Here is an 11,146-nt window from a genome sequence, read left to right as displayed (position 1 = left end):
GACGACACCCTGGGGTCTTTCCCTTCAATCCCTCCGGGCCATTCAAATACCACACTAGCCCAACATGCCCTCCATTCCAAAGCTTGGATCTTCCAGCAGCCTTCCACAACTTACAGGTCGACGTCCTCCAGGTGTGAGACAAATAATCTCATCCCGCGGATGCATCGTGGGACTCTACGGCGAAACATCCCTCCTCAGGGATCCAAATAACCCACCATCCCCCTGCACAAAAGTCCTCAAATACGCCAATGATACCAATGACAGGGACTACCAAACAAGCATCAAAGTGGAAGCCCGAATCCTCGACATCCTCCAGAAACTGGGCCCCCATCCCTCCATCATCCAATCAGAAGGTCTGAACGAAGATGGTCTGATACTGAAATACTATCCCAACGGCAACATGAGCGAATACCTCATCCGCTATCCAGACATCAGCCTCGAGATCCGGCTAGACTGGTGCCAGCAACTCGTCGCAGCAGTATCATTCGTCCACTCCAAGAACGTCATCCACTGCAATATCGACGTCTCGAATATACTGCTGGATATCAACCTCAACGTCATCCTTTCCGATTTTCAGGGAGTCCTAAAAAACAACGTTGGGGAATACATGCTGGACGGTCTAAGCCGTGAAGGCTCGAAATCAGCATGCCCCGACCATACCCCAATCATGCAGAGGAACGGACTGACATCTTCGCTGTTGGCACGGCGATGTATCATATCATTACGGGAGCTGAGGTGTTTCCGGAGTTGGATTCTCATCAACATGAAGTGGAGGTCCAACACCGGTTTCGCAATGCTCAGTTTCCGAGAGATGACTATGTTTGTAGCATTATAATCGAGAAATGCTGGAGAGGTCTTTATAGCTCTGTTGATGAGGTTGGCGAGGATATTTTTCAGATGCAGTCTGCTTCGTGGGCTGGTGATGTGGCCCAGAAACTGGAAGATGGATTTTTCCTTTGACGCTCTTGGATGTGTGTGGATTGTTTGTATTGTTATGTGCACTATGAGCAAAAGGGGTTTGGTGTTTGTATTAGAATTCGTCGAGAATACCATGTATTCTTATTCTATGGAGTATCGCATGATGCTGAGCGGAAATGAGCTCTAGTAAACCTGCCCATTCTATGAGATTTGTGTAGTCGGACTGGATTGCTCATGCCTGTTTCTTCCAGCGGTTGCTTTCATCGCCTTCTTCCCAGGAGTGCTCGACGTAGCCCAGCTTCTTCTTGACTTCCTGGACCTTGTCCTGGTCGCCCGTATTCTTACCCATATTGTCACTGAGCTTGACGGCCGGGCTTCCATTCGCAGTTGCGATTTTGATAACAATGTTGAGGGTTTGGACTTTTCGCCAGTTGATTTATTGATGTAATCATCTGTATGGGTCAGCATTGTTCAATGAACCTGTGGAAATCAGACTCACTGGTGAAGAATGTTCCAACACCGAATGTAGGCTTGAAGCCTGCCTCTTCGGCGATGGTCTTGTACTCAAGGCAGTGCTCGATATCCAAAGAATCTGAGAACACGACAATCTTTGTATCAGTGATACCCTGCTCATCATAGAAGTCCCGGGCCATCTTGACAAAGTATGTCGGGTCACCGGAGTCCTGGCGGACGCCAGTGTAAACTTGAGCATAAGTCTTAGCAGATGGATCCGGCTGCTGATCCGGTAATGAGATTGGCTTTTTGAAAGCATCCAAGAAAGCCGGTGTACCGAATGTATCGGTAAGGGCGATACCAAGTACCTAGTGTTCCAGTTAGTATATAACACATTAGACATTGAGACAGCAAGAATACATACGCCCTCTCCAAAACAACCGAGCCAGTACTTCAATGCCAACTCATTGGCATTCTCATAGTCATCCGTAATAGCTGCAATGGTCATGTACCATTCATGCGCCACCGTCCCAACAGCAGGAACACCATATTTCATAGCAAAATGAACATTGCTCGTTCCAGACAAAGCACCAGCCCAACCCTGCCGCTTGCCCTCTTCCGCAGCACGCGTAAGACCCTTCATAACAAGGTCCTGGGTATGATAATCGCGTCGACGGCGAGACCCGAACTCAGAGAATACGCAGCCATTCTCCAGCAGCGTGCAGCCCTTACGGTATGCCTTCTCTTCTTGATTCTCGTAACTCCAGTCCTTATCACTGAACATGAAGTAGGCCTGGCTGGTCAGCGCAAGCAGCGGGATCTCGTACAGGATCGTATCCAGCCACAATCCCTTGATAATGTACTCGACATTGCCCTCGTCGTCATCGCTGCCTGTATCTTGCGTCGGGGTGAACTTGATATCGATTTGTTCGGCGGGTTTGAGGTGGAAGGTTTCGAGGAAGGTGATGTACGCGTCGTTTAGGTAAGGGCACTTTTGGCGGAGGAATTCGCGTTCTTCGGCGGTCACGCGGACATTGGCCAGTTCTGAGCGCGTAGGTGTGAGTAGCTGGTTGAGACTGGTGGTAAGTATTGCTTACTGTCCATTTGCTCCAAGAGCCATTTGTATGCCCCACGGCGCAGTTTCATGTGCGGGGTCCGATTTGTGTAGCCGTAGGTCACCGCTGCGAGTCTGTTAGTTTGTATACCGCCTAGCTCGAGGCGGGAGTGCTTACAAACATCTGGGAAGTACTTGAGAACAGCACATTGCATCGTCAGCTTGTACAGGTCGGTGTCCAGCAGGGTCACGATGCCGGCGGGCAGCGCAGATTCGTCGTTGCCCATTTTGCTGGTTAACCTGTGTTCCACGTCTGTCTAGGATAAATCGACAAGAGGGTAAAGACCACAATAGCTTGTAGTACTGGCTGAGCAATTATACAGGGAAGAATGGCCTGGTATAAATGTTTTCTGTTCTTTTTCTTCTTTGATGCGCAGTAGCGCGGGGAAAACGGCGATACTGATGGGTGTTTGTGTTGTTTGCATTGTGTATAGTTCGCCTTCTACCTTTGTCGTTCTCTGTTTTCTGTTTGTCACCTGTTAATTGTTACTTGCTACTTGCCTCTCTTTGTTTAATACCTGTGCAGTGCAGCTCCCGAATATCTCAAAAGAGTCAATTCATATTTACTTGGCGTGTCTATCGTCATAGCTTATGCGCAGATCTCACACTATCACTGATGATATCTGCAGCTTGCTCTGCTAGAGCATAAACACACATCTGGATGTGTGCAGTCAGTGGCACAGGAATAACACTTGCATCGACAATGCGCAAACCATCCACACCTCGAACTCGGAGCTGATTGTCAACCACCTTGCCCATAGAGGCACTTCCTGCGGGGTGGAACATAGTCCTAGAAGGAGATATCAGCATGCAGTCAATGGCCATATATCTTCATATACTCACATAGCTCGACGTCGGACCAGACTGTCGATCTCTGCATCACTGGTATCCACTTGAACGGGCGTGGCCCCGTCTTCGACCGTTTCATCGTCAATCATTGCCCGCCCGGCTGGTGTATCACGGACCATTTCGCGGATCTTCCGAATACCCGCACGCATCATATACCGATCAGCCTCGGTGGCAAGGTAGTTAGGGTCGATAAGCGGCATAGAGTTTGGATTGTTATCCTGGAGGGTAATGCTCCCGCGCGAAGTTGGAAGCATACCAACCACGATCGTGGCGATGTGAGTCCCGTCCATTTCGATGGTTGGGTTAGCGGGATTTCCTCCTGCATAGAATACTAGCATCTCGAGATGCCCTTTCTGCGAGATAAGTGGATGTTCATCCGGGTTGCAATTGGGATTATCTCGAATTAATGCAGCGCGTAATCCGTCTAGAGGAACGGGCTGTGTTGCTGCAAAGTCGATTGGTTGACCTCTGAAAAACAGAGGATCACTGAATGCCGGTGATCCAACTGCGAGTCCTTGTTCGGGGTGTTTTAGCTTCCACCACTGGAATACACCGGGGTGGTCTTGGAAATGGCGGCCGACGTCAGGTGAGTCAAGTACCAAGTCCACGCCATGGCGTTGCAGTTCCTCGGCTGGCCCGATGCCTGAAAGCTTCAGGACTTGGGGTGTCCGGTATGTACCAGTCGAGATGATGACTTCGCGCTTTGCAGAAATCACACGGGTTTCCTCGCCCACAACTTCCACGCCAATAGCTCTCTTTCTCCCATTGCGCTCTTCGAAAACCACTCTTTTAACCATAGTATCCGTCAAGATAGAGACATTGAGTGGGTATACAGAGGAAGCAGTTTGCCGCATACCCTTGACTTTGTTCTCAACGACCTCCGCCAATCCGATGGGATTACCAGAATTCAAGTCCGGGACTAAAGGCACACCAACAGCAGCCCATGCATCCTTCACCAACTGACGCAGAGGATAATTGCGACCCGTAAATGTAACAGACTCCGCTTTCATAGGGCCATTAAAGCCATGCTGTAGCTTATCGCCATTTGGATCAAAATGCGACTCAACCTTGCGGAAATAGGGCAAGAAGCCACTATAGCTCCAACGCAAGTCGCCGACCGTCTCTCCCCAGAGATCATAGTTTGCTTTCTCGCCTCGGAACCAACCCCCTAGTCATTAAATATCTCATATCAGGTGACAGGTCTTTTGCATAGAACAACTTTCCAAAACTCACCGGCGTTAGTCACACTACTACCTCCAAGTGCCCTCCCAGCATGGTTGGAGACAGAGCGCCCATCCAAATGTTTCTGCGGTACTGTGGTATAGTTCCAATCGAGCTCAGAGCCGAGGAGCTGAGGGTAGTCCGCTGCATCTGGTACTAGGGGGTGCTTGCTAACATCGGGGCCAGCTTCGACGATCACGATGGAGAGCGTGGGATTCTTTTCTTTAAGGCGGGAAGCTACTACGCAACCTGCTGTTCCCCCGCCCACGATAATATAGTCGAATGTTTGAGTCGCCATGACTATTTGAATAGAAGAATATAAGATAGAGCAAAGGCTGGAGTTGGAGGTGATAGATAACTATGCTATTGAGGGGTAGCTGAAGATCTATTGGGCCGTGAGATCCCTGTGCGTCTAGTATGGCTTGGCCGACAGGGTTAGTCCTGGCCGAAGCTCAAGGATCAAAACGTCCAAAGTTATGTCAGATCATGAATGTTATCTATAGGCAGGTGTCCATGGCCTCGGCGTTGACTGTTGGTGTTGGCGAACCCTAAATCAGCCACTGTAGTCGCTTGTTCAAATCCTTTCCCCTAGTACCATATCGCAATAAGCTGCATATACAACAGGGGTCATAAATTTGTATACCCTGTCGTGAAGTATTGAACAGTCTTTACGCGAAAAAATCGAAGAGAGTATAACTTTTCGTGCATTGTTTTCGCCCTACTTTGCCGTCTCTTTTTTCACATCTTTTTTGCTCGTTTTCGAGTGCCTCAGATGCATCATGTAGATTGTATAAAGGTCTGGGTGTGAACGGACTTCTGGTTTGCTACTGTGGACACACTGACTGCGCTGACCTTACCTTCAGCGGCAGCAAAATGACCCCACTCTTTGGAAAGGTCCAAACATGTTCTTCAAGCGTGGCGCGAGATAAATGGGCGCATGCTTCTTTTAGTACGTAACCCTGGATATGAGGTTGCGGCGAATGTTCACATTGCCCATAGCCTACCCTAACGACATGCTAAAATATACAATACCAGGCATGAAGTCCAAGATGTCCCCACCAATTATAACCAGCGTCACATGTAAATAGAAAGCAAGCTCGTAAGTCACCTGATGCGACTTAGCATTTAAATGGAATGTTTTAGATCTGTTATAGCATTTGAACTTTTGAAATACGATAATGTTAAAAAAGAACAATTTGAAGCGACTTTGGTTCATTTTGTCAATAGTGGGCTCTCCCTACATCAAGTAGCATCATTGGTCTAGTGGTAGAATTCGTCGTTGCCATCGACGAGGCCCGTGTTCGATTCACGGATGATGCACATTTCTTTTTTTTTTTGGTTTTTGCTTTTTGTTTCTCTCGGTTATTATCTTTTGTTATGTTTTATTGCGAGTATGGACACGAGTGTAATAAAGCGATTGACCATAGACCCGGTGGGAAGCAATGAGCTGTCCAAGTCTGTTCGTTGGTTCATATCCTGTTTAAAGGGTTGACCGCCTGTATAAAGCGACGGGACTAAAACGAGGCCGGCTATAATCGGAGGCCGGTACCATTCCGGCCTCCGGACGCTAGGGAAGTCTAATCTTGCATTATCGTCCAATCAGAAAATAGGATTTTACGGTCGGGCCTTGGCACGGCATGACATATAGAGCATACATCATGACTTGTAGAGCGTTCATCAGACAATTATCCGTAATAAGTCCCCAATAAGTGGTCAATTCTACATTATAAGCAATTTTAAACATCTTACTGGACATTCGCTATCATAATATCCAGCCAACCCCAAGATGAGGCAGACAAACTGCCTTTGACAGCTTCTACTATATCGGGCCTAGCGCATCCCCGTGACCATCCCCAGCCCTCTCTTACTGGGCAGTTGTATAGTTCATTTGTATAGACAGAAGAAAGTCGAAATGTCTTGTTTTGGACAAAAATGTCCATATAAAGTGCCTCGAGTATCCTTCATAATAGATGGAAGCCATTTGCATCATGTAGCAGGAGATGTCATCAGTCCCACGCTATTCTTAATCTCTTTCGTAATGGTGGACTTGAGGCCGGAATTGATACCGGCCTCAAAGTATTATAAGAATCTGCTCCTCACCCGCCCAAATCCTTGAGTTTCTGTTCTCTTCATCATCCTCAAAGGTCTTCTGACTTCTCTTTCCTCCTTTTTTTCTCATTTTTATTACTTCCCTGGTTCCTGACTTGGTCTTTGACCTACATCAACCCTCACACATCTACACTACCTCACTGTCCATCACCAATCACCCATAGACACCTTGTCTCTTACCTTGACTATTGTTCTTCTCCCATTATGACCCGTACTCAAGTGCCCTACCCCTCCCCGGCTACCCTGAAGCGGTTCCCTCACATCCATGATGACCCTTCAAGCATCTCCCATTCCTTGGACCCCTTCACCATCACCACCAAGACAGGCTTCTTGCCCTATGAGACTGCCCCTACAGAGCTTCCAGAGGCATTTAGCGCCTTGCTGTCCCTAGTCAACCGTCTCCCTGTCGTCAGACTTGATGGCAAGCCCGGTCTGCTGGCTACCTACGAGCTTGGCCCTGCTGTCAAGGCCGAGCTCACTGACCTGACTGATGAGGTTGAGAAGCTTGTCCTCCCTGATGGCTCGCCAGATCGTTTCACTGTTGCTGCTGTCTTCCGTGACTATACCTTCCTGGCCTCGTCTTACCTCCTTGAGCCTTGCTGGGAGCACTGGAACAAGGACCCCGAGGGTGGTTACGGTCTTGGCCGTGATGTTTTGCCTATGGCCGTTGCTCGTCCCATGTATCGCTGCGCTGAGCTGTAAGTTCATTTCATATTACCTTCCTATCCTCTCGGTCCATTCACATACTTCCATTATATTATGACAATGTCTAATCATATCCCAGTCTGGACCTGCCACCTTTCATGTCCTATGCCGCCTCTTATGCTCTATTCAACTACACCGTCGCCGACCCTGCCAAGGGCCTGAGCGAGTACTCCAACCTCCGTCTCATCCGCTCTTTCGAGAGAGGTCTTGACCCCAAGAGCTCCGAGGCAGGCTTCATCCTCACTCACGTGGATATGGTCAAGGAGACCGGTCCCCTAATTGCCGGAGCTCTCAAGGTCGTCGACACCCTTGAGCAGCACGGCTCTCGCCAGGAGATCAACGACGGATTCCGAGAGATCCTGAAGTCAATGGAGAAGATCGAAACTTCCATGGAAGGTATTTCATCAATCCCCCTTCTCCACAAAATAAAAAAAACTCACATAAAATAGACATGTGGGGAAACTCCAAACCATCTGAGTACCTCTCCTTCCGCGTCTTCATCTTCGGAATCACCAATCAATCAATGTTCCCCAACGGTGTGATCTACGAAGGCTGTGAAGACAACAAGCCCCTCTTCTTCCGTGGTGAAAGCGGCGCCAACGACAGCATCGTAAGTACTTCACCTCCCCCAAACCCCAATCCAATGTCTTCAACTAACATCAACAAACCTATAGATCCCCCTACTGGACCACCTCTGCCAAATCCCCATGCCCCAAACCCCTCTAACAAAAATCCTCCACGAATTCCGCGCCTACCGCCCCCTTCCCCACCGCGAATTCCTCACCTACATCCGTGAGAAATCCGAAGAAATCGGTGTCCAGGATTATGCAGTGCAGGATTCCGAGACAGCCGTGCTATTTCTTCGCACGCTGAACCATGTCCGCAGTTTCCGCTGGAGACATTGGCTCTTTGCGCGTGAGTACATCATTCGTCGCACGCCGCATCCTACTGCTACCGGTGGCAGTCCTATTGTTACTGTGAGTATACCACCACACCCAATGGAAGGAAATGCAAGAGCACGTTGCAATACCTTTGTATTATATCTTTGTTTGTGAACTCCAGGCTAATTCATCTGTAACAGTGGCTTCCAAACCAACTCTCGGCTGTGATGGATCTCATGGTTAAGATCTACGACACCCATCTCGCGCCTAAGGAGGGTGTCACTGTAGTTGCGAATGGTGGACAGGATTTGATTGCTTCACATCGGAAGCAGGTTGAGCCTATGATGGAGCTTGTTCGGGATCAGCGGGAGAAGTTGGCTAAGGAGGTTGAACGGTGGTGTCAGGAACGGGGGGTTTAGATCTTTTCTTTTCCTCTCATCATTCTGGGGGTCTTTCAGTTCTTTGCGCTTTTGCTGGTTTTGCATTTCTTAGATTGCGAATTGTATTTTTCTGGGACTGAAGCCCGTTAAGGGTTCGTCTGAATGTTTTGCAGTTGTTTTGTGGATCGTAGTACACAGTATTTCAAGTAGTGATTCTCAACTATAAGACATGTTGTGTGTTATCTATTCTCGTGTGTAACGGTTGACGGCACTACTTTCCGAGACTTACCTCATTCCAGTGTTGATTCAAGCCGATGTATGACAGAGACCTATGTTAGGTATCTCCCCGTCTTTAGTCCTGCATGGCTGTCTGGGTTATTCTACTGGCCAAGGCAAGCTAAGAACTACTGAATTGTGATGTCGGGGGATTTTGACTTCGTCTTTTGCATCAGCTGATACAATTCCAGAGGTCTGTGCTAGTGTGATCTTGACCGCATTTCCTTTCCCGATATGGATGAAGAACCCGAGATACTTCCAAGGTTGGATGTGATGTGCTTTTTGTATTATTGGAGATGATATTGTCTGACATGGGAGTGAAGATCCGAATTAGCTAAGTAAAGACTAGAAAAAGAATCCCTTGAGTATAAAATATCCGGGGTGACATATCAACCTCTTTTATCGATCCTCAAGCCGAAGCCGCCTGGTTGGAAGCAGAGTATCGGTGAGAGTTCTAAACTGTGACACGGGCAATGATCCAGGGAGATTTTCCCGATCTATAGATGTATCGGTACAGAGAGGAAAGGGGAAAGGGCATAATTTCTGCTAGGTTTCAGAAACGTGTCTGATAATTCAACTTTGGTATCTGATGCCGATGCATCCATCCGCTTGCCTCTTTAGTTTCTTCCAAAGTGTGCTAAGAATATAAGGTTACTGGATATCCCTCTAGTAGCCTTTTTCTAAAATCACATGCTCACCCGCAAGTGAAAGTGACTACATACCGAGTACATACCCAGCGGAGTGAGGAGGAAAGCAATCACATCCGGACAGGGGTCAACATACGGGATAATCTTCTCAAACAAAGCTCCTCGAAGCAACACTAATTATGTTAAAAAAATGATGAAATGTCCAAGATAAGTGCTAGAGCCAAGCATTAAATTTGAAGTCCCGCAAAAATGAAAAGAAAGAAAAAAGCAAAAAGTCATCGGCTGGCATCGACCGAAGATCAGACGTCACTTCAGGATTACCCAAACGATATGGAAGGGGACGGACCAAGCGCCCAAAAGGGTAAGAATAAGTTGGTAATGATAACCGCTAGACCAAATGTCCGCCACACCTTGATATGGCATATTTATATACCCCTATATAGGAACTCTGTGTCACTCGGGCACATACAGTCAACTCTTGAGATTTGATGATAATTCATCTGTGCTTACCAGTCTGCAAAGATAGCTACCCTTGTCTTGTCTACACAAACAACCCCGAAGAACAGTCAAATACAAAAAGAATGGATGCAATAGATTATGTACCACTACCATAAGGGAACCTGCCCTTGTACAAAAAATGCAACATTCAGCGACTGACATGTGCAAGACCCACGACAAAAGAAACGCTGCCAATGCATCACTCAAAGCATACCATTCATCAAGCCATCATCCAGATTACATCCCACAGATCCCCTCATCCCTTATCCCTCATCCCTCATACCCACGCACATGAACATCTCAGACATAACATGCCATTCCAGCTTCGTCACAGCACTCCAACACCGGGTTGAATACTCCACAAACAATCGAATCAATCGTTCTTGCCATGGAGCGCTCTCCAGGAGCGAATAATCAAGCATCACAGCCAAGAGAAGCGGAGGGGCAGACACAAGCTCGGAGAATAGATGAGTGCAGTAACAGCACGTCACTCAAAAATGTAACCGGTAGAGCTTCTCAGTCACAGACTGCCAGCAACCAGTGCTGACAATGAGAATCTCCGAACCCCAAGATATTGGGCAGATGCAGTTCGTCTTGGCCACATTCCCCCTACCTGCATCAACCACATCCCGCTCTCGAGTTCACAACAACGACAGCAATAATGATCAGAGGACACAATGCTCAGTGAACAACCACCAGACACATCTTCATCATCACCATCACCATCACCATCACCATGACACCACACCACATTAAACAGCCCTACCGACAAGACCCTTTCTTACTAGAATACCCCGAATCAAGCCAATTCCCCGGAGCACCAGGAGCAGTAGGTGAAGACGAGCTCGAACTCCCGCGAGTAGAATGCGTTTCACACGCATACCCCACCAGAACAGTCTTCTCCTGCACGCAATGACCACGTTGGCCATAGGCTTGGCAGGGATCAATGGAGTGTTGGAAGTAGAGACATTTGCAGACGGAGTAGCGTTCAACGACTTTGTAGCACATCTTGGACGTGCTATTCAGTTGAGATCGTCGGTATATTTCCGAGACGGGAAAATACCGAATGGAGAATTGGATAGGGATTGTCGTGAT

General features: G+C 48.0%; 4 protein-coding genes across 4 annotated transcripts; 2 read left to right on the top strand and 2 right to left on the bottom strand.

The window, feature by feature from the left end:
- Positions 1–64: 64 nt before the first annotated feature.
- Positions 65–835, top strand: N7446_008747 (uncharacterized protein; the record flags this gene model as incomplete). The annotated part of the gene is made up of 1 exon (XM_058517492.1): positions 65–835. The coding sequence occupies one exon, from the start codon at positions 65–67 to the stop codon at positions 833–835; it is 771 nt and encodes a 256-aa protein (XP_058371138.1).
- A 315-nt stretch (positions 836–1,150) lies between these two features.
- On the bottom strand, positions 1,151–2,712 carry N7446_008746 (nicotinate phosphoribosyltransferase; the record flags this gene model as incomplete). The annotated part of the gene is made up of 5 exons (XM_058517491.1): positions 1,151–1,338; positions 1,418–1,739; positions 1,796–2,415; positions 2,469–2,552; positions 2,604–2,712. The coding sequence occupies 5 exons, from the start codon at positions 2,710–2,712 to the stop codon at positions 1,151–1,153; spliced, it is 1,323 nt and encodes a 440-aa protein (XP_058371137.1).
- Positions 2,713–3,067: 355 nt separating this feature from the next.
- N7446_008745 (GMC family oxidoreductase) lies at positions 3,068–4,853 on the bottom strand (the record flags this gene model as incomplete). The annotated part of the gene is made up of 3 exons (XM_058517490.1): positions 3,068–3,275; positions 3,329–4,502; positions 4,568–4,853. 3 exons carry the CDS (start codon positions 4,851–4,853, stop codon positions 3,068–3,070), a joined length of 1,668 nt encoding a protein of 555 aa, XP_058371136.1.
- Positions 4,854–6,692: 1,839 nt separating this feature from the next.
- Positions 6,693–8,698, top strand: N7446_008744 (indoleamine 2,3-dioxygenase family protein). The gene is made up of 5 exons (XM_058517489.1): positions 6,693–7,362; positions 7,449–7,765; positions 7,819–7,979; positions 8,044–8,346; positions 8,451–8,698. Exons 1-5 carry the CDS (start codon positions 6,869–6,871, stop codon positions 8,667–8,669), a joined length of 1,494 nt encoding a protein of 497 aa, XP_058371135.1. The 5' UTR covers positions 6,693–6,868; the 3' UTR covers positions 8,670–8,698.
- Positions 8,699–11,146: the final 2,448 nt, after the last annotated feature.

This window comes from Penicillium canescens (assembly GCF_028828765.1).
Source record: "Penicillium canescens strain IBT 15451 chromosome Unknown utg000005l_segment0_segment0, whole genome shotgun sequence".
Classification (NCBI taxonomy): domain Eukaryota; kingdom Fungi; phylum Ascomycota; class Eurotiomycetes; order Eurotiales; family Aspergillaceae; genus Penicillium; species Penicillium canescens.
This window is presented reverse-complemented; position numbering and strand designations above follow the sequence as displayed.

Bases quoted from the DNA above. Each gene is read 5' to 3' on its own strand.
- N7446_008744 (XM_058517489.1), top strand. From the start codon at position 6,869: ATGACCCGTACTCAAGTGCCCTACCCCTCCCCGGCTACCCTGAAGCGG. The intron at 7,363-7,448 runs GTAAGTTCATTT...ATCATATCCCAG, and splicing joins ATGTATCGCTGCGCTGAGCT to TCTGGACCTGCCACCTTTCA. The intron at 8,347-8,450 runs GTGAGTATACCA...CATCTGTAACAG, and splicing joins GTGGCAGTCCTATTGTTACT to TGGCTTCCAAACCAACTCTC.